The 22,201-nt window shown below is 40.9% G+C and overlaps 2 protein-coding genes across 7 annotated transcripts in view; one reads left to right on the top strand and one right to left on the bottom strand.

Annotated features, from left to right (window-relative positions):
* The window catches only part of KIAA0319 (KIAA0319 ortholog), a 52,475-nt gene extending 41,243 nt beyond the window's left edge, over positions 1-11,232 (top strand). For 5 of the 6 annotated variants that reach the window (XM_030479775.1, XM_030479765.1, XM_030479794.1 and 2 more), the window contains 4 exons: positions 692-814; positions 2,232-2,322; positions 4,559-4,650; positions 5,500-11,232. In XM_030479775.1, the coding sequence (XP_030335635.1) occupies positions 692-814; positions 2,232-2,322; positions 4,559-4,650; positions 5,500-5,678 (485 nt within the window). In that variant the 3' untranslated portion in view covers positions 5,679-11,232. The remainder of the gene's footprint in view (positions 1-691; positions 815-2,231; positions 2,323-4,558; positions 4,651-5,499) is intronic. The other variant, XM_030479785.1, reaches the window with a different exon arrangement.
* A 1,648-nt stretch (positions 11,233-12,880) lies between these two features.
* Positions 12,881-22,031, bottom strand: ALDH5A1 (aldehyde dehydrogenase 5 family member A1). The gene is made up of 10 exons (XM_030479823.1): positions 21,665-22,031; positions 21,346-21,429; positions 20,139-20,309; positions 19,746-19,862; positions 19,180-19,323; positions 18,151-18,294; positions 17,091-17,249; positions 16,370-16,539; positions 15,550-15,608; positions 12,881-15,398 (listed from the first exon to the last, which is right to left on the bottom strand). The coding sequence occupies exons 1-10, from the start codon at positions 21,959-21,961 to the stop codon at positions 15,193-15,195; spliced, it is 1,551 nt and encodes a 516-aa protein (XP_030335683.1). The 5' UTR covers positions 21,962-22,031; the 3' UTR covers positions 12,881-15,192.
* Between the last annotated feature and the right edge of the window lie 170 nt (positions 22,032-22,201).

Raw genomic sequence — 22,201 nt, 5'->3', positions numbered from 1 at the left:
GGCAGTAGAATACTCATTGATTTTGTAGTAAATACTGTCTTTATTTACCTGTTGAAAAGGACTGTTTTTCTATTGTAAATGTACTTGGATTACTGAAATGTGTAGAGTCACTTGAAAACATGTATTAACATTTTTCTTGACGTAGCAAATCTGCTACTCTAAGTTTTAAGAGGAATGACTTTTCATTTTAGCCTGATATGATGCATTAATCTATCAATAGCTACTACTTATAAGCCTATGAGGCATGTAAACGTTCTGGCCTCAGATGCTGTAATTGGCTTTGAAATACTAGGTACACTCTGGTTCATTGGTATGATGCTTCTCTTCTAATACCTGAGAATGCTGTTATTCCTCAGTTCTCAGGTACTTCAGAAGTTCTTACAAATATGTCATAAAGTAAGGAGCAGGTCTCAATTCCACAACTTCAACTCATTTTTATTCCTGGTTAGAATAATCTGTTCGTGACTTGCATACAATTTCAATATTGTATGCATAAGATGTATATTCTTCACAGCCTGCAGTCTGCTGAACTGTAAATCTGCTTAGCACGTAACATCAAAGGAAAGGGAGATTTAAAAAACAACAGAATGTTATGAACTAGATGTTCTACCACCAATGTAGCCTCACAGTAAGAGGATGCATGACAAATTGTCCATTACACAACTGACCTGATGTTTGGTTTTGTTCTTAGCCTGTCTTTTAAAATGCTCTGGACATGGACACTGTGACCCCATAACAAAGCGCTGCATTTGCTACCAGCTGTGGATGGAAAATCTGATTCATCGTTATCTAAGTGATGGAGAGAGTAATTGTGGTGAGTTTGGCTGTTAAAGAATGTATTTCAAGAGTAACTTATCTTGTGAGACTATTGATTATTTGCTGTCAGAAGGGGGAGTACTTTGGAAGACTAACACAGTCTCTGTTTTCCAGCCAAGCAATATCTCTCTATATAAAGATATTTGAAAAATGTCATGAAATTATAATGTCTTGACAGTAGTAGCCCATAGTTAAAATATTCTAAAAGCTTAAATTATTAAAAGTACCATTATTTGAGGAAAAAAAACATGAGAACTTTGTCATAGGAGAGATATTTTGCAACAATTTGGAGCCAGTTGGAAGGGTTGTTGAATAGTGTGGACATTGCAGAGCGTTTTGAGTAGTATTCATCTGGTTGTTGCAAAGCTGTAAAAGAGGCAACAACTTAAATTGTTTTAGTGGGTGGTTGATGCTTCTGTGCCAGAAGTATGATCTGACCTAAGGAAAGAAAACACCAGTGTTCTGGGCTAACCAGTGTAGTCACCTTTAATACCTCAGCTTTTTAGAATGATTAATTTCACTGTTTCTTTCAGTTTGCCTGTTGCACTTGGGAAATTAAATTTAGTTTCACCAGCTTAATCTGTATTCTGTGTCTGTATTCTGTGGCACACCTAACATATCAGCTAAGCCTCTCTATTTCAAATATTTAATAGTTCTAATTTAACTAAATTGGTCTTCTACTTAAGTTGAAATAAAGTACTCTTAGTACTGTGCAGGCTTGGAGACATTTGCTGAGCAATACACAAGTCTTCAAGTAAATCTATAAACATTTATGAGGAGCTTGCTACAAGCCATAAAGTAACCATGGGCCATGTGTCTGTCGATGAGTGAAGACTAATTGACCAGCCAAAAGGGGACAGTCAGTTTTAAGCCTGAGGCTGGGACCTCCTGCAGCCCTGCCCTAATGCTGTGTTCTTCTGTAGTATAACAACAACACTGAAATAGTGAGTATATGTATGATGGAGTACACATTCTTGCACATCTCTCTGTATCCTTCTCATGTTTTCGTGGATTTACAAATGTAACCATACAGGTAGAAGGATCTATCTCTAATCAGCTGCTCTTTTAAAGCACTACTAGAAATGCCAGCCCTAGAATACACCTATGTTTATTTCAATTAGAAAATGACAACTGAGGTGCTAACCATTCCCTCTTGACTTTCAATTCCCACACAGACATTCAGGTATCTTGAAATGGTAAAAGGTATTGAAGTGGAAGAAGATTTTCAAACAGGCAGTTTTGGTCTAGAAGCTTAAGAATTTTTAGAGATTCTTCTGAGAATATGAAGGTGCTAAGTTCTCCTAAATTCCTGTTGCCACTCCTCATTCCTCAGGATTGGCTATTTTAATAGGCTTGTATTAGAAATTATCCCATTCATATTATTTTACAAAGTACTGTTGTATTTCTTTTTTCAGAGTGGAGTATACTCTATGTCACTGTATCTGTTTTTATTTTGATTGTGGTCATGGTAGGGCTTGCCTGGTTCTGCATCTGCTGCTGCAAAAGGTATGTGATTTGTGTTTCTTTTTGATGGGGTATATGCAAAAACTGCACACAACTGCCGCATTTTAATCCAGTCCTTAGCACTAAACTCTTTTCAGGCATGTGAGGAGCTTCCAGTACCTGTTTCTTTATAGATGCACTTTTATTGAAAAAAGGAGTGTCCATTTGTGCCTCTGTGCTCTTCTACATTTTGAAAGCCAAAAAGCCGATATTGGAGTATCCTTCATATTAAGAGATAATTTATGTTAAAATGTTGAGAGTATACTGCAGATCTTCATGGTCTCCCACTGATTCTTCCAGGTACTCCATGCTAAAAAGAAAAAAAAAGAGGCACACCCTGAAGGTCACTGTCGTAGGAGTATTCTAGGCCATCGGAAGGGAGCTGCTCCCAACCTGGTGTTTCCCTTAGACAGGAAGAGTGGACATGGGGGTACATCTGGCTGACAGGCAGGGAGTACTCCAGAGATGTCAGTCACTCTTTTCTTAAACAATTTTGCCTGCTACTGTATGTCATCTTCCTCTCTGTCCTCCTCCCTAGTCTTTTATACTGAGCTGATAAATTCTCTTTCAAGTGACAAGCCCCTGCAAGTTCTGTCACTAGAGGAAGTGTTCTTGCTGCTGCTTAAAAAGCCCAGTAAACAGATAGCTTGTTCAGGTGTTAGCAAAAATGAAAGGCTGTCAAAATATTTCTGGATTTTCACTTTTTTCTAGGGTTTTGCAGTATGTAAAGGATGCTCTTTGAAATGCATAAGTGTTGATACTGGTTTCCTTTTTATGGTTGAAGGAACAATGTTCTTAGTAGAAAGGTTTAAACAGAAGTGTCTTCCATTCTATCCCCACAGTGTAGGGTGGAGCCTCACAGGCTTGTGTGATTTGATGAGAAAGGATTTGTTTATGGAAAAGTTGTGGGTACCCCATCCCTGGAAGTGTTCGAGGCCGGGTTGGACGGGGCTTGGAACAACCTTGTCTAGTGGAAGGTGTCCCTGTCTGTGGCAGAGGGGTTGGAACTGGATGACCTTTAAGGTTCATTCCAATCCAAACCATTCTATGATTCTATGATTTCACCTGCTTCTGTCCTTTGTCCTCATGTGGCTTGTGCCAGAGGGTGAGGGCTGGTTGGTACAGGTAAGTGTAAAAAAAGAGGAAGGAAATGCTGCACAGGACAGAATGGCAAGAGATGCCCTTTGCCTTGTGGAAGCTACAGGAAAGAGAGATACCCTAATCCAAGATTTGGCTGGAGTTTTGGACATTTAAAGCCATTGCCGAGTTGCCAAATGAGCTCCCTTTTTCTAGACCATGTAGAGGGGAGGCTGAGTGGCTGGCTGTGTCTGTAATGTCAGCTGAGCAGTAGGTGGCTTCTCCACGGTGAACTGTGCAATCTGGGTGGCAGTGCTTCTTGCCTTGACAAAGGGCATGTTCCACTCACCCACCTCCCTCCAAAGCTATGAGAAAGAATACCAGAAAAATACCAGAAGTGTGAGCATCTTTGAGGGAGGTGCCCTTGGTTTCATGCATGAGTTTCTTTATTCCTATCCTGAAATCCATTGTTCCCTCTTGATCCAGTACAACAAACAGTTCCTTGTCTGTTCCTTTATCTCCAGGACTTTTTCTTCTGTATTAAAGAGCAGATGAGTTAACTCCTGCAAATAGCTGATGCTTAACATAGACATCATTATCTTTGCAGCACTGTGGAAATAGATGTTGAGAGAGGATTTAAATGAAGAAAGAACAAGTGGGGATTTGCCTACAAACCAGTATGGCTTTGTCCCTGGATATATATATATGAGAGAGCCATCTACCATTTTTGTCTGGTTGTCTTTGTAAGCATAACCAGACAAGCACCAATTAAATTTTCTCAGTTAAAAAGAAAAGTAGGGGTGGGAACACCTAACCAATTCTTACAGAAATTTTATTTGGAAACAAATCAATGTATGTCTACCTTGTGTCTAGTTACTGTATTGACATTGAACAAACTGAACTCTGTGGCCTAGGAAAGCAAGTCAATCTTTCTTGCTTTCTAAATCTCTCTATATCAGAGAGAAAAACAATCCAGACCAGAGAGTATAATTTTACAGCTGCTTTATACAGGTATAAACTGGGACAACTCTTTAAATGGAGGTGAGAAAGTACAGTGAGGTTCTGTATATTGGGGTATGTAGTTATGTTTGTTGAAAGGGAGAAGCAGCAGATTTATGTGTGTACATGAGAACCAAATGTCTTTCTGGTACATTTCTTTTAGCAGAAAGAGGACAAAGATAAGAAAGAAAACAAAATATACCATCCTAGATAACATAGATGAGCAGGAGAGAATGGAACTACGACCCAAATATGGTAAGTGCTATCTGTTTCAGCTGCGAACTCATCCACCAAGCTTACAGGTAGTGTATTTGAATTGACACCTGCAGTCAGGAGGAGCCCAGAAACTGGCCTACAAATCTGGGAATGGCAGAGGCAAGCATGGAGAATGAAATGATTGAGGGAGTATACACTTCATGTCTTTCATGAGGCTTTGGACTCAGCCACTGCTCTGGGCTTCTTTGTTAATATTGATTTAGAGCATCTAATTGTCCTACAGACTTTCTCCATGTAACCCCCTCCCCCCCTGAACACACTTTAATTTGGAGTTGTTTCTATTGCTGTGCAGCAGTTCCTTCCTGGCCCAGAAGTGCCCTGTTGAATATCAGCAGACTTCAGCTGCTATCCTCTTTTCACATATATATTTTATTTACCAGAGTTTCATTTTTCAGCAGGGGAAATAAAATCATCCTGAGAAACTGCTGTCCTAGAAAGACAGACAGTATTTCTGTAGAAACCATGACCTTTCATTGCTGCTTGTGTTAATCAGATAGTTCAGTGGACAGGCTAACTTCCAGATTCAAGCTATGAAAAGTACATAGGCTATGTACCAAGATACCTAATTGGTTCAAATTTAATGCATATACTCACATTTCAGAGCCATAGACTGATGGGCCTGCAGTGAAGTCAAAAGAGTATCTGTCTGACAGCATATGATAACTCCTAGGCCAGTTTTTATGTTGGTGGTGGCAGTGGTGCACACTATTATGCTGGATTGCAGAGAATGTTTTCACTTGTATTTCATATCACAGCAGAAGAGAGGATGGTTAGTTATGTAAAAAGTTAAACCTTTCTAATGAGCTTGTTTTACTTTTTTATTGTCAGGTATAAAGCACAGAAGTACAGAACACAACTCCAGTCTGATGGTCTCTGAATCAGAGTTTGACAGTGACCAGGACACTATCTTCAGCAGAGAAAAGATTGAAAGAGAGAATCCTAAAACCCTCATGAATGGATCCATCAGAAATGGGGTTTCCTTCAACTACAGCTCCAAAGACAGATAACTGAATGACGGTAAAAGCACAGAACACACTGGTCCAACACATCTGAAACATGTTGGCCCACCTGTTTTTCCAGAACCAAAAGCTTCCTAAAATACCAACTAATTGCAAGGGAAAATTGAAGGGGATTGAAAGGGAAAATTTCTGGCACAGTTATGGGAAGGAAGGAGGAAGGACTAGATGGTCAGCTAACTCCTCTTGTCACCATTATAGGAACAAAGAAGAGCACATCTTACTTCTTGCATGTTCCATGCAAAATGTTTGTTTGAACTTCAGAAGGCCCTTTTACCTATATCACTGCTACAAACTAGCCAGGGCTGCTGTGGAACTAACAATGGTAACTGAGATGCATAAAGATTCATGTACCGTGCTCCTGTCTTTTTCTCTCAGAGAAGCAGTGTGATTATGATGCTGACCTAAACCAGCAAAAGCCAATATAGGTAAATTCCCTTACAACTATAGAGAGCAATATGTGATCACAGGCTCCATCTTCATTTTCAGTTTAGGTTGAGAACACAAAGACAGAGCATTTTTAGTGCGTTGTATTTATATCTGACTGTGCTTGTGACTTCCTTTTCTAGGGTAGTGCTCATCAAATGGAAATGTTTTCAAAGAAAGTTTACACTTACTAGTACATTTAATCAGCTGTAATGTGATACATCTGTGTCCTGTAGGATGCAATGTTCTCTGTATTTACACAGAAAATATGGTACCTGCAGAGAAGTGCAGCTGTCCAGGTTGCTTCTGTAATGATGAAGGTGCTTTGGCTCTCTGGTGTCTGTCACATCCAGCTAGGAAACAGTAACAGAAAGGCAGGGAGGACTCTGTGTGAAGTACCCTCAGAAGCATTTTGAGCATTCCAAACAACCTTTTGCTTAGAAAATACTTCTAAGGAGTTCTGGACCTTCTAAGGCTGAACCATCAGCTGAGATGAGTTCCATCTGTCAACCTCAGTGCTCAATTAAAGAATGTGCCAGCCGTTTGTGTGCCGAAGTGCTTGTGGTGAAACACCCTATGTGGAGCAGAAGGTTCAACGCCTGCGTTCATTGCCATGGGAATTGGTACTGGGAAAGGTTTTAGTTTGAACATTAGATTGTTTTACTTTTTCCTCTGTGGCTATGCAGCAACTAGATGTGTTGGCCTAAAGATATCCCTTTAGGTGCTTGGGAAGAGTAGGTATGTTGGAGTTCCGATGTTCACAATCTGGATAATTTCTTTACAGCGTGCTTGTTAGGCTTTAAAGCCATGCTCCCAATACTGTTCTTGAAATCTCAAACTGAATACCTGGCTTTTGTACCTAAGCCTCACTTGTAGGGGCATGTGTCAGTGGAACTGTGTGGCCACGATGTCAGCCTTTCCTAGGGCTCCTTTACTGACATGCTGGAGTCTTGGGCTGAGCTGGAGGAATGGTGTATTCTGATGGAGAAAACATTCCTCTGGGAGCAATTTGGACACGCGGTCTTTTTTTGTTTTAACTCTTTTTAATTAAATCTGGTGGTGGAGAATCCATTAACAGAGAAGGGTGGAACAGTATAGAGATCATGGGGAGCAGATGAGAAGGGTCAGGTAGGGGGCATAGCTCACCTCCATCATAAGGAATAATTTGGTAAAGAATTTTGGGTCTTTCTCCATCCTTTCGTAGAAGCCTGACACAACAGATTAGTTGGGTTGAACGCTGTGGCTTCTGTGCTTCATTTGTTAATAGAGTTGGGCAAAAGTCAGAGGAACTGTCTAGGTTGGAAGGAATTGGTAGTCAAAAGTTGCAGCAATATGGCATGCTCATAACTGGTTTCATACTTTTGATTCTCAAATGCAGCCAGCAGAAGTCCCTAAGGCTATTAATGCTGCACTGAAGAGTATCTATCCTGTGCCCAGCCCTGCATTTCCCTGGGGAGCTGAGTGTGGCTGAAGGAGTCATAGTGATGGGAGAGGCTGTGAAAAGCTAAAAAGGGCTAATGCAGGAGTTTTCCATGTTTTTTCTCATACCCACCAGCAAGACACAGTATAAATGGCGTGATTCGCTTTCTTCAGAAGCCAAGTTTTAACTCTACGTGTATGGGGGCTGTAGGCTATTTATTCAAAAAAATCCTACTTTCTCTCACCTTCCCCCTTCTCGAGTGTGTGAATGTATATATATTTTTAAATAACTTGGTCAATAAAAGCAAGGTCAGCTTTTGATGTCTTTCAGTTTCTGCTCCAGATGTGTTAACATAATAATACAGTGTTTACTTTTAAGCATTCCTGAAGAAAATTAAGGCCCACTCAAAACGCTAATTTTGTTTTCTTTTTCAAATGGAATATTGGGCGTAATCCATTCTGCACAAATTCCCAAAATGTTCTAGAAGGAATTACACTCCTGGAAACATCCATTTTAAACAAAAGACAAGTTGTATAAGGAACTACAGCTTGTATTGGCCATGCTGCTATTAATGCTTCTGCTAAATACTGTATCCAGTGTGCCTTTATCTATAAACTTACCTTTTAGGACATGTCAGTGTAGTCAGCAGCATCCTTCAGTTTTGTGAAGTCAGTCACTTGTGTTTTGGGTTTATTTTATGTTTCTAAAGTTGGTGCTGAAGCCTCGTAGGTTGTTCTTTCAAGGAATTAAAATTCAGGCGTATTTAAAAACAAACTAAAGACATTCTCTAGTAAAACAATGACAGGAATCATAAACCTGCTTTCCTCAATGCTGCAGAATTCCCTGAGCTATTCCTCCTCACACACATACTGTGGGTTCAGATCTTTGGATCGGTGATAAGCTCATGTGCCATGAGAAAGTACACATGATTTGGCTAAGTATTTCTCACTTTAACAATACAGAAAGATAAGACCAATTTCGTATTGCCTAAGGCCTTAGTAAGTGGAAGTTGCTTACTAAATTCTGTTCTCTAGATGATGCTTTGTTGCTGTAGATGCTGTAGATGACATCTTTGTTGCTAACGGTGTTTTAGTTATGTTTTGAAAGTTGAATATAGTTTAAAGTTTTGAGCTGCTTCTAATTCTACTAGTTTGATCTTTTCACCTCCTTGGAAGGAGAGGTCATTCCTCTTATATAAGATCAGGCTTGTTCTTACTATGAAACTTGCACGGAAGTTGAAAATAATAGTTTGGGTTTGTGAATTTGTGATATTACATTTGTGTCACTGGACCAAGCATGATTTTGTCAGGAATTTAGGAGAGATTATAGCAAGCCTTGTATCTTGATTCAGTATAATTTTTATTTCTAGAACTGTTGCTTTCTTGCAGCATGTCAGGTCACAGCTGGAATGAAAGGGTTGGAAAACTAGCTGTCAAGGTGCAAACATGGTGGTAGAGTTCTGACGCCAGTTCTGGTTTGGGCTATGATGGGTTTGAAAGAGGTTCTCAGTCCTTACGTTTACTTCCACATACTGGTTTTCTTCATATACAGAAAGAGTGCTGGCAGATTCTTTGTGAAATTGGGATGGGGATATTCCCAACAGTCTCATCTGCACTGAAAAGCAGTGGAGACCAGCTATAGCTTGTTGTGTGTGGTGGACATAGCTGTGCTAGGTTAACAGTTGGACTCGATTAAAGGTCTTTTCCAACCCAAACTGTTCTACGATTCTGTGAAAATAAAGAATACATTCAGTTTGGCACTGGTAAGTTACTGCCTTTCTTTGAAGGCAGTGTGCTGATACATAAAGTGCCTCATAGCCTTGGAGTAAGCACTGGATTTTCATTTGCATCTTGTGTGTCAATTTATTCATGCTGATCCATGCACAAGCAGAGATTGTCCCTCTCTGCAAAAGGACTGTCTTTGCATTTTAAGTAAGGAATATATTTTGCCAAAAAAATTCCTTACCATTACTGCCTGAGGCATTAAACAGGTTCAGTACTCAGCACAGCGTGTACGCAGCATGGAACTACCATGCTGCAAACGGGTCATAGGTCTGTGTTTTTAATTTTCTTAACCAAAATGCTACTGCAGTACAAAACAAAATTTACCTTGGTGAATCTGCCAAGATACATATCCAGATTCTCTGTCCTGCGGTTCAAACTTTCATGTTAGCTGAGTAGATTGCTGAGAAATTCAGCAAAATGTGAACAGTCTAATTACAGATTGCTTATTTGGGGAGAGAAGCAAAAGATTATTCTCGTTTCATGTAAGAACACATTTGCAGCTGTGTCCTTTAGGTAAACAGTCTTAGCAGTCTCCTTCTGTCAGATGCATCAGATACAGGTACTGTTTGAGCACTTGTGCTGTCAGCTGTTTTCTCATGATGCCAGTTTTCTTTCTTGGTCTCCTGTGGGCAAACAGAAGTGCATACACATGCAAGGAACTTAAAAGAGTGTGTGCAGCTCCCGGAGGGAGAGTGAGCACATGCATGTGTTTTCTATGCTGAATTTAAATTTTCCTTTGACAGATCTAATGTTCTTGAAATAACTTGTGTTCTTAGTTCTATTCCTGTTCTAAGCCTAAGTGAAACTTATTTTGCCCCTCAATATACTAATAATGGGCAGTAGTCAGCTGGAGCTTTCAGGTGGTGGTAATAAAGTGACAGCTGCTTTAGTCTTCTGAGCTGTTTATGTGAGGTTTGAGAAAGGTAAACATTCTTCTAGAAGAAGGGAAATGGGATAGAGAGGTGAATTAATTTCTTAAGATTATCTGCTGCTTGTCATTGATCACTAACTACAATACTAATCCCATACTTCTGCAGCAAAGGAGAACCCATTTCACATAACTTTTAGGTCCTGAACTCCCCAAGGCAAGGGAGTGAACCCTAGAAATACACTTCAAAAAAGGAAGAAAAGGCAAATAACTTTTCTTTCTTTTGCAAAGGCTATGAATGAAGTGCAGATGAGCTGCACATCAGTAGTTTGTCCCTGTATGGAAGTGCTTCTCCTTGTTAGGTGGATGGGTGAGCTATTACAGAATTTATGTTAGGAGTCTGTTTCTAAAAAATGCTATTTATTGCAAATAATAATGTATTGTAACTGGAACCATTTCTCAGCTAAAATTACTACATTTATGTAACTACTAATAAAGTTTTGTCTTTCGTTCTAGGAACTTGTCAGGTACTCTTTTAGACATGGTATTCTGTATTGGACTCAACACTCACGTCAGGCTAATAGAGATAAGTTGTATACCATAGCTTATGTCTGTACTCTAACATAAAAGCATTGCTTTTATGTTCCTTCCTACTGACAAAAGCAAACCAGTGTCTTCTTTTTCAGAGAGGTAACATAAATCAGTACATCGAGAGCAGAGAAAAATTACTGTAGTTTACAGTATGAGTTTTCATGTGGTGCTTGTCCTTGCTTGGTTTAATTGGCTGTGTGTAAATATTCACCAGCTGTCATGCCAGATGTGGTTATTTTGCAAGTTTCGTGGCTTATTCTATAGCAAATACAACATTTGAGTATTTGTAAGTCTAATCACTGCAGTAATCAGAGATACTAGTGTGCAATATAACCCAAAATACTGCTGTTAGCTAGGGGTAGGTTATGCTGCCTGTTTCAGAACTGGCAAAGAAAAATCCATGCATCAGTGTGTGTGAAGTTTGTGCTAAATCATAATAAAAGGTACTATGAGTTACAAGTGTCTTTCTGTAAGGAAAAAACATACCCATAAAAGCAACACTGAGTGTGTTTGGATACATGGTGTCACAGTCTACATGGTACCTCTTACTTTCATCCTTGACTCTTACAAGAAAATACTGGCTGCTGAATATGCTGATGAGATCATCTTTATTGAAGAATGGCATCTGCCTGTTTGTTCCTGCATTGTACATTTTGGTCACAGCAACAGCCTTCCCCTCCCCTTTAAGTAGGCTCATGCAAGCTTCTGGACTTGTGCAACAGCAGGTAATTAGCGATTCCTAAACAACTTAATGCCAGTTGTGTGAAGTAGTTTCAGCATTCACTGATAAAGTAGATAAACCACCCACTTCTCATGTCTTGGAAGGTCTGAGGCAGAGAGTTTTGACATTGAAAACACTTCAAGCAAGCACTTAGAACTTCTGAAGACCATACTTAAAATGTTCTCCTTTAAAATAGCTCAATCCTTCCACAAGCAGTAGGGCTAGAACAAAGGGCATGACCGGTTACACTTATGACTGCCCATCACAGTGAGACAGTAACTTCAATGCCAGGTCAAAGGATGGAACTTATTTTACTTACAGGATTAACCAACTCCCAACATGTCTGATTGATTTAGAACAGTAAAAACAGTAAAAAAAGTGAATACCATTTAAACTGCTGTTTATGTTGTGACATAACCATAAAAGCATAAGAGATGTCTAGAACCACCTGTGTCTCAGAAATGGATAGGCTGCAAGAACAGTAGCCTGTTAGAACATTTCCTTGATCTTGGTGACAAGAGGTAACAGTGCAATCTGCCAGTTACTGCAAACAAAATTAAGTACTAGATATTGACATACTTCTCAGTAAGACTTACTGTCTATCTTCACTGGTATTGGATCAGTGTTACTAGCATCAAAAGCCTCTCTCACTAGCACCCAAGTTAACTTTGCCAGCTTAGCATACAAATGGACAAGCATTACCCAGAGTGACATGCCAAAAAAAACCTTGTGCACTAGCTGGAGCTAATTTTTGCCTATTTAAGTTAAAAATGTTAATATCTAGTAGAACAGGTAAATGTAGTTTCTTAAGGAGTTTTATTACAGAGAGGACAGGCAGTGGGAGTCACACAACAGCTGTTTAAAAGGTAACTTAAGAAAAAAAAAAAGGAAATTGACTAACCTCACTATAAGTGAGGTTAGAAACCAGGAGAGAGTTTCTGAGGCTTCAAAACTGTATTAACTAAATGGAAATAAAACAGCTCCCAAAAATCTATTTTAAATATTAATAAATGAAATAAAGAATTATGCAAATAATCATATCCTGAAGGCAGGGAAAGGCAGTCTGATCCACAAAGCCTTTATCTTGTGGTAAAATGTTTGATCAAGCATAGGAGACTTGCATACAAAATGACTGGTGGCATATTAGTATGTCAAAATAGTGGCATCTATTCGATTTAGATTCAAGGGACTGTAATAAGAGTAACCAAAATCTTATACCTCAACCCAAACCATTCTATGATTCTGTGAACATGTGAATCCAAAGAAATGTCTATTTTTCCAGTGCTAAAGATGGCAGAACAAAAAATATCTGCAAATCTGAAAAACTGAACTTCATGTGGCTGTTTGTCAGTTCAACATTGAATAAGGTAATAAACCACACAATCCAGTGCTTTCACTTATTTATTAACAGAAAGTATTTTTCCGTCACAGTTTCAATATCCAGAAATTGCTAAACTATCACAAGTGTAATCAATGTAACTCAAGTGTGAGAATTCAAGTATATCTTTTGTTGAAGAATCACAGCTTTTGCTTTGAAGACAAGTTTAAGATTATTCTGTGCTTAACTGATGTAGACCTTGCTGACAAATGGATACTATGCTGGAATTCAACCACAATCCAATCTAGACAAAGGTATTTTTCAAGTTTATTACATACCTTATCTTTAATTCTGGTTTGTGCTTGTTTTCAAGCATAGTAAAAGGTATTATTTGCTAGGAAAAAAGTAAACATTTACTCATTAACAGTGCTATTCTCCAAAAAGACATCAAGTTTATAAATGTACCAATGCATCAGATGGGTAACCTTGCAGTGAATAGAGCAGTGGGTTAAAGAATGTATCCTCCAACTGCACTGTCCCAAGAAGTAGACCCACATTCAAGACTGCACTGTCATGGAGCAGTAAATGAAATGATTTTATTTTTACCTTATCTGCAGTTCACAGGCAGACGTATTTTAAGTCTGTGCAATTCACTAACTTACATGTGTTTTTTTGGTGCATTGGAAATTACTAGAAGGGCAGTTAAGTGTCCTTTAACCACTCCTTAGTTGGCACGACGCACAAACACTATTGACACATAACGTGCTCCAGACCTACCCCGTCTCAAGTGTTATACAAATATAACTATAATAATACTTAGAAATAATCAGTAGCAGTCAATGCTACCTTATGTGCGCTTTAAAAAAACCTGTGAAACTCAGTCCTGGTCTGCCTTCCGCCTCCCCAAGTCTTGTGTTACCTGGTACCTCTTTGCCTGATTGGATAAAATATCCCATTTCATAAAGTACATTCATTAATGTATAAAGAAGAGCTCTCTTGCCTTCTTTCATTTATTTTTAATAATTAATGGGTAAAGTCCCATCAAATAAATTTAACCAACACAGGAAACAAAATCTATTCCCTGTAGCTTCTGCAGTGCTGATTTGCCAAATTAACATTGCTCATTTTTTAAAGTGCTTCTTTTGACCGCCTTTAAAGTTTAAACAGCATTGTTTATTTCATATTAAGGAAGCTTTACATCATCTTTTGAAGATGACAAAATGGTAAGGTGATGTGTAGAAGTCTCACCTCTAACCACTTCTATTTAAATCTTTATTAGGCCACAGGTTAGCCAAGTTTAAAGGTTTTTAAGCCTTCCTCCCTAGTGCACATTCACCTGTATAACCACACATCCAATTCAAGGCACAAAGTCCATAGGAACGGAACCATTTATGTGCTCATGTTCTTTGGAGGTGGTGAGTAATGTTCCTTTAGACACTGATCAACATTTACATCAGTGACACTACTTCTACCCAAGGAGAGTCACATTCTTTTCATTGAAGGGAGGTTACTTGTATCATCATGTCACCACTTGTGCTTCCTTCACACAGCCCTTATAGTGTCACTGTTACGTAAGTTATTCCTGCAAGTAAGCATCCCATCTTCCTCCTGCTATGCACAAAGCCAGCAACTCCTTTTCCTTCCTGGACTGTCCTGTTCCCAGGGCTGTTGGGGTTCACAAATGTCAAACAAAAGTTGTATTTGATCCCAGGTGTGTGCAAACTGTTAGGCACAAATTACAGCTCTTTGCTCAGAAGCCCAAAGCTGAACAGGTGGCAGCTTTGCAACTAGCATTAACATGCACTGAAAAAGCTGTCTGTTCACCTGCGTGGATGCCTAGCTGTAGCTGAAAGCAATTCCTCACCTTGCATAAGCATCTGATTCTCTCACAATTAAAAAAAACCCAAACAAAAGGCACACCTGTCTCTAAAAGAAGGTCACATAACCACATCAGAAAAGACAAGTATGTACACAAAATTCTGAAGGGAGACTGTCCTCCCCAAAGGCTCCAACATCATCACTGAAACATTAGAGGCAGTAGAAAATCATGGTCTAGTTTCCCCTTGCCATAGGTTTTGAGTTATTTTCATGATGCACAAGTCTCTCGAGTCCTCCCAGTTACATAGGGGTAATCAAAGAATAATAAATGTGCATTCTTCCCTACATTGTAATCACATTGCTGAAAAACAATGTATAAGTAAAGAACATGTAAAACATATGGCAGCACAGAATACTGTAAATACCTCTACACATACAGAACAGGGTTGCTTAGTTTTAAAGAAGGTAGAAGTTGCATTCATACATGTATCTTGCTTCAAGAATATTAAAACTACAGCACTCTTTTCCAAATTGTTGGGATTGTGCTTTTTGAAGATTTTTATAAGCCTCCAAAGCAGACGTACTTTATTTCTAAGTATTCATCAATGCCGTATTTTGAGCCTTCTCGCCCTAAGCCAGACTGTTTCACCCCACCAAAAGGACACTCTGCTGATGAGATTATGCCTTCATTAACACCAACCATTCCAACTTCCAGCTGTTCAGCAACCCTCCAGATCTGAGCTGGATCTTGGGAATAGAAATATCCTGCCACACAGAGAGACAGGAATGAAAATTAAAAACAGAAAGTAAGTTAGAGAAGACTCTGAAAAAGGGACTTCTTGACATTAAAAAGCATCATCCAGTAACACTAAAGCTCATAAAACTACATAAACACATTTATCTGACAGAGGCATACCTGCTAAACCCACATCAGCTGCGTTTGCTATAGCAACAGCTTCTGCTTCAGTATCAAATCTGTTGATATAAAGAGGAAAAAAAACCACAAATGAGGCCTGCAGTTCATCTACCATATTGCTGACTAACAAGAAGCAGCCTTATCAAATACAAGGTCAAGGTACAGGATTTTTCCAAAAGTGTATTTTAAACATCTAATTTAATTTTCACTTTGAAGCAGTGTAGGAATTTCTGCCACTTCTCTTCATTTAAACTGCAGATAAGTAGTTAGGGTTGCCTTTATCCTCGCTAGATACTGGTAGCTAAGACATTAATGTTACAGAGGGCAGCCCACCAATTTCCCCAAACACACAAGCACTCTTTTAACCATCAGAGAGAACCATCTGTTCTTCCATGACATTGCTCTGGATGGAAGCAGGAAAGGTTTTAAGGAGAAAAGAGAGCTCCAAGTGATCCTTCACCAGAAAAACTTAGGCCTAGCAAATCACATGACAAACTGCAAAGTCCTGCCTCCTACTTCATACTACATATCATGAAGTTGATGAAGGTTTTGCTGCTATGTACCTTTGTTTAACTGCTGATACAATTTAAAGGAAAGTAATTTTCAAAAACTTGCAGAGATGCTAAAATCCGGTCAAGAGAGAGAAACAAACGAACTACACGTCCAAAGTAAGTTTTCATATGTGTACCCCAGTCTTACTACAAGACTTGTGTGATTGTACAAAAATACCTTTTGGCAAACTGTCATTCAAATCTTATTTATTCAAAGTAATATTTCATATTTTAATTGCTATTTTTAACTGGAAAATTAATAATCTTACTTGATAACTGGTGCTAAAGGGCCAAATGTCTCCTCTTGGGTGCAAAGCATTTTTGTTGTAACGTTAGTAAGTAACGTTGGCTCAAAGAAATTCTTCCCCAAGCTGTGCCGTTTCCCTCCAGTCACAATAGATGCTCCTTGAGAAACTGCATCATTAATGTGTCTCTCTACCTGAGGTATGCAAAACAGAAATCTCAAAGTCAGCATCTGGGAATGAACAACAGTGTATTTTCCACTGAAGAAATAATACTCTCTAGTATTAAAGATTTTGAGGAGAAGTTTATACTTTGCAGAAGATCCTTTGCAATATTATTCAAAATTTCCTCTGAGTTTTTATTTCTCTCAATCTGACATAATTTCAGAGAGATAAATTACGAGCATGGCCCTAGTCTTATGCACATTAAAGATTCAGCTTCTCACACTCACTCTCACAGTGTATTCAATTTCAGTAAAGGTTCTTGAGAACAGCTAGGAAATAACCAGGAGGAATTAGCTTCTCCTAAAGGAGGAATCTCTTTTTCCCTTAATGGAAATAAGAGAGTGATAGATTAAGTGGCCACATCTGTTTTGTCTATATGTATACACTCTGTTGGAGGACAGAATACACTTCCAGCTACACTGCAAATACATTCTAACAAAACAAGCATGAAAAAAGTGAAATATAGATCTCAAGTTACTTCATAGAAAAGAAATTAAGATGTCAAAAATGAAATAATTTATACCTTCTCCACTGCTTTTTCATTAATTAGTGGCCCTTGGGTAGTATTTTCATCAAATCCACTTCCAACACGTAGTTCTCTCTCTATAGCTTTAGCAAAATTTTCCACAAATTTGTCATGGATTCCCTTTTGCACCAGGAAACGGTTTGTGCAAACACAGGTCTGAAAACAAACATGAAAAGAAAAAGTAAACAGTAGTTTATATTGTATTTAATCTATCAGTTAATTCACTCTGGCCTTCATGCCACATTTTCAGGTTACTACAGTGGTCCGTCCTCTGCCTCTTCTGCATCATCCTAAGCTGTTACCCAGCTTTGCCACTTCTTTCATCATCCCTCCCACTTCTGAAATACAACTTCAACAAGCTGTCAGCATGTGTGTGAAAATTTAAATCACTTAAGATTTAGTGAGTTCTGTTGACTGATACGTGGATCAAACAAGGTCCAGAATCTGCAAGAAGTACCCTCTAATTAGCAGTGCTGGACTGAGCAGCAGAACCTCAAAGCACACTTGGTGGGGTGGGGTCTTTTTTTCTAACTCCTTCCCTAATCGAGTTTACTTTCTTCATGGAATTTGTTTCTAAGTGCTTCCAGTGGCCTATTAGTTTGTGCTACCTCTTGACTGCATCCTATTTTGATTGCTACAGTCTCTCAAAAGTAACAACTACTTGATCCTTCTATGCAGCAGCAGAGGTGTCTTCCACGTTAGATCTTATCTGGTCTGTGTTTGATCACAATTAATTAATTGTGGTCTAATTAATTTACTGCCAACAACAAAATGCTGACAAAATGCCTTGCCACTTTTCACACTCTTGCAAGAGGTTCTAGTGATCTTCCTTCTCAGTGATAGAACTGACTGCCACATATGTTGTTAAAGTACATAGGATTTTACAGTGTGGTTACTCAGGCTTGCTGATAACTGGCTTGAGCGCTCAAAGCCACGTGTGACTCTTCACAACGAAGTGTTCTGTGCTTTCCTTTTACATAAAATAGCTTACTTACAGCTTAAACTATACGTACAGCTCTTCACTTCCCAGAAACAAGGACAAAAAGATTAGTCTTACCTGCCCTGAGTTTCTATACTTGGAAGCAAGGGCTCCTGCAACAGCACAGTCCACATTGGCGCTGTCAAACACTATAAAAGGAGCATGTCCTCCAAGCTCCATGGAAACTCGCTTCACAGTGCCAGCTGCGTGTTTCAGCAGTATCTGTAGGCAACAGAGGAGACGCAGAAATCTGTACCTCTACCAGATGTGAACTGTGGAACCCAAGATGAAAAGCAGTGAAAAACTAACTCTGGCAGGGAATTAAGCTGCACCTTCTCTATAATGCTAGACCATCTGTTTTCTCCTATGACAAAAACAAGGACTAATTTCTTTCATTACAATATTTAGAGATTAAATTCTGGCCAGGAAATACTGAAGAGAAGGATTTTCATCAACTTCAGTTCAAGTCAGGCTTTTATACACTAGCATTGTCACTCTTTTTATTCTTTTCGTTTTTCAGTAACAAAAATTTTTACTAGTCTCACAAAATTTTTTCAAGATCTGACAGAACTTGGTATTAAGATTTACCTCAATACCAGACTTTTTTTTCATTCTGCATACAGCCGTCCCATACAATCCCACCATCTTCTAGCCACACTACACAGTTTTAAAGCTTATTATATCATTAGAGATGATGGTTATTGCTCATTGACTGAGGTTGACAGCAGAGATTCAAGGGCTTCACTTCTCTAATACTTCTCTCAACTGCAGAAGCCGTTCCTGAATAGTACCTTTGAAACTCAATTTCAGTGTTCTTATTAGTATGTTGTCACCCTATGATATGAAACAAGAGCATCTTGTACAGAACTGTTCACACTGTAATTTAATAAAGGGCAGTTATCCAGACCTTGCACACAGGCATCCTTCTGTGAAGTACTGATACTGAAGTAAACAGGCAGTATCTCGAGAAGTACACAATTATTTGAACAATCTGTATACAGCAGCCAGAAAAGAAGGCAGCTCTGTATAAATGTACACACTTTCCCCCCGACCTTTCCAGCATAACCACAGTAATACTCTTCGAGGAGATTCTGTGCACTTATGTACCTTTCCTGTTGCTGTAGAGCCAGTAAAAGATATTTTGGCTACCAATGGATCAGTGCACAGGACTTCTCCTACAGCTGATGTCTGTTGTCTGGAACAAGGAACTACGTTATACACTCCTGCTGGAATTCCAGCTTGGTTTGCAAGCTGCAACAAAAGAAATACAGAATTTGCATTATCAGTGCATTTTGCATGAGAAATAGTCACTAATGTTTACCATCTCAAAGAAACCAGTCTGTAAGTCAATGAAAGCTGGAAGTCCACAGCACAACAAATAACAGATGCCACAGCGTCAAGAGAGCAGCTTCGCTCTGGTTTAAGCTGACTATCAGAGTAACCAAAGATATAAAGATGTTTTGCTTTGCTAAATGGCCAGGTCCTCTTTGAGGCTCTAGACAATATTAGAGCAACTTTCAAAGATTCTTACTACACTAAACCTCTGGACCAAGTTAGCCAGCTTGCCCTTTCTTCATGTATGAAGCTGGCCAGAGGTATCTTCAAAGCCCATCTTGACTCCCCATTTACAGCTTCAGTCCGCTGCTGAGCTAAAGCTTAGTCTAAAAGCTCACCTCCCCAAGAGCTAATGCTGATAACGGTGTGTCCTCTGCAGGTTTCACTACCACTGTACAGCCAGCTGCCAGAGCTGCTCCAACCTTCCGGGTAATCATAGCGCTGGGGAAATTCCACTAGGATGAGAGAAGAAAGTACAATCAAACTTGTGAAAATTTTGCCTCCTGTTTTTGCAGAAATAGCTAACCTTTTCTGTAATTAACCAGATGTGCTTTGTCCCAAGTGAACATTACAAAGAAGCACTGCCAATCCAGGAAGATGCGAGTACAAGGCAGAAATGAAACCTGACAGGGGTGTTTGCCAGGGCTGGAGGAGCCATCAGTCAGGCCACAGCCCCATTCTGTGGGCTGAGCTTAATACCTTCATGATTTCAAAAATCCAGCTATGCTTACTGGGGTTATGATGGCTGACACTCCTACAGGCTGCTTCAGCACCAGCATTCTTCTGTCTTTTGCAGATGCTGGAATGATATCACCATAAACCCGGCGAGCTTCCTCCGCAAACCACTCCAGAAATGAGGCAGAATACAGGATTTCACCCTGTGCTTCTTTCAGAGGCTTCCCCTTTGATGAAATCAGATTAAAGATACACTGTAAGCGGCAGACTGAAGTAATACAAACAAATTCAAGTCAACTGACTCTGAAATCAGAGTTTCTGTTCTTTTTCAGAGTACTTTATAATCCCGTCACGTACACTGCAATCTCCAAAAAGGATTATATGATTGCAGCAGCAGTAGTTGTGTGGCTTCAATACACTGTCATTGTAGAGTCAACATTTTGTATGTTGTGCCTGGATTCCTACCTGCCCAAGACAAGAAGGTGGAACAGCAAATGTAGCATGTCTTTATTTACATACTCTGCAGTTAGCTGCTACTAGCATTCTGAGGAAGATGAAGATCGTGGCACAACAATTACAGGTTTATGCCAAGGACATTTGTTTTGGGGAGTATTACTTTGGACTACCTCCAGGTCTGATCCTGTGGACTGACTATTAGCAGCTGGGACACCACAGAGAAGCTGCTCGAGCATCTTCCAGCGTGGTTTTATCCAAAAGTATACCAGTCTGCGAGCCCCAGACCACTTTGCTCTGTGATGCAAACCAAAGCACACTGCGTGACTTCAACTTGCAGACTCGCTTTAATAATACTGCAATTTTTTCTGAGTCAAGAAAACTGAAAAACACAAACATTTCTGCCACGAACATCATGGTCTAGGTTGATGTATGCTTGTCTATAACATGGAGCAAAACATGGGTCTGATTCCTGCTGGATTGTTAGGTGCTACTGTCATTGAAATAAGAGACTTTATGTGTGTCAGAAATGTTTGAAACGTTATCCATTGATATAACAGAGTGATGTTAGATCACTCTGCACAATGTGTCTGCTAGGCTCAACTTTATAAAGTAATAAGGTGGCTAACCGACGAAATGCATACAGGGTGTTTTGACGTCTGCCCGTTTTATTTTACTTCAGTGTTAGCCTCAATTTACTTTATTTCAGTGTCGCCATCCCTGTGTTACGTTCCCAGGAAGGCTGAACGCGAGCACGGCGCAGCGCCCACGGTGGCTCAGAGGAGCAGCCGGCCCTGCCGCCGTACTCACGTTCTCGGCCGTGATGATCCTCGCCAGCTCGTCCTTGTTCTCCACCATCAGCTCGTACCATCTGCGGAGGCGCACGCTCCTCTCCTGGGGAGACAGAAGGCTGCCGAGGCTGCTGTCCGCACAGACGAGCTTCTCCGAGAGGGAAGCGAAGCCTCGGGCAACCCCCGGGGCAGACCCGCAGCCCGCCGGGGAACGGGTGGCCCCGCCGCCCCGGACCTCCCCGCCGCGGCCGCCTCCCGTCCCGGGCAGCGCTGGGAGCCGCTCTGCGCCCGGAGCCCCCTCGCTGCCCCGGCAGGCGCCATGTTCCGCGGCCGCTCACCTTGGCGGGGAGGCGGCCCCAGGCGGCGCCGGCATCGTGCGCGGCCCGCACGGCCTCCCGCGCCTCGGCCACACCGCAGTCGGCCACCCGGCCCAGCTCCTCGCCGCTGGCCGGGTCCTGCACGGGGAAAACAGCGGGCGTCTCCACCCAGCGGCCGCCCACCAGGCCGCCCCAGCGCACCAGGGAGGCGGGCAGCGCCCAGCTGCTGCGCCACCGAGCCGCCGCCGGACCCGGGGGCAGGAACAGCAGGAGGCGGCGGGCGGCCGCAGCAGCCCGCCGCTGCAGAATGCTCGCCATGACCGCGCACCGGCAACAGGCGGCGGGGCCCGGGCCCAGCCCGCCCGCACCGCCCCCGAGGAGGAGCTGCGGAGGGGCCGGGCCAGCGGCGGCTTCTGGGCGGGGAACGGCGGCGGGCGGGCATAGGGGTAGAGTGTGGGGCTTGGTCTGCTGGTGAGGTGGTAGGGGCATAACAGTAGGGAGCTTCCGCTCCCCGGAGCCTGCTTTCCGCCAGCCCCATCAAGACCCTCGTCCAGAGGG

The sequence above is a fragment of the Strigops habroptila genome, chromosome 1 (genome assembly GCF_004027225.2).
Source record: "Strigops habroptila isolate Jane chromosome 1, bStrHab1.2.pri, whole genome shotgun sequence".
Lineage (NCBI taxonomy): Eukaryota > Metazoa > Chordata > Aves > Psittaciformes > Psittacidae > Strigops > Strigops habroptila.
This window is presented reverse-complemented; position numbering and strand designations above follow the sequence as displayed.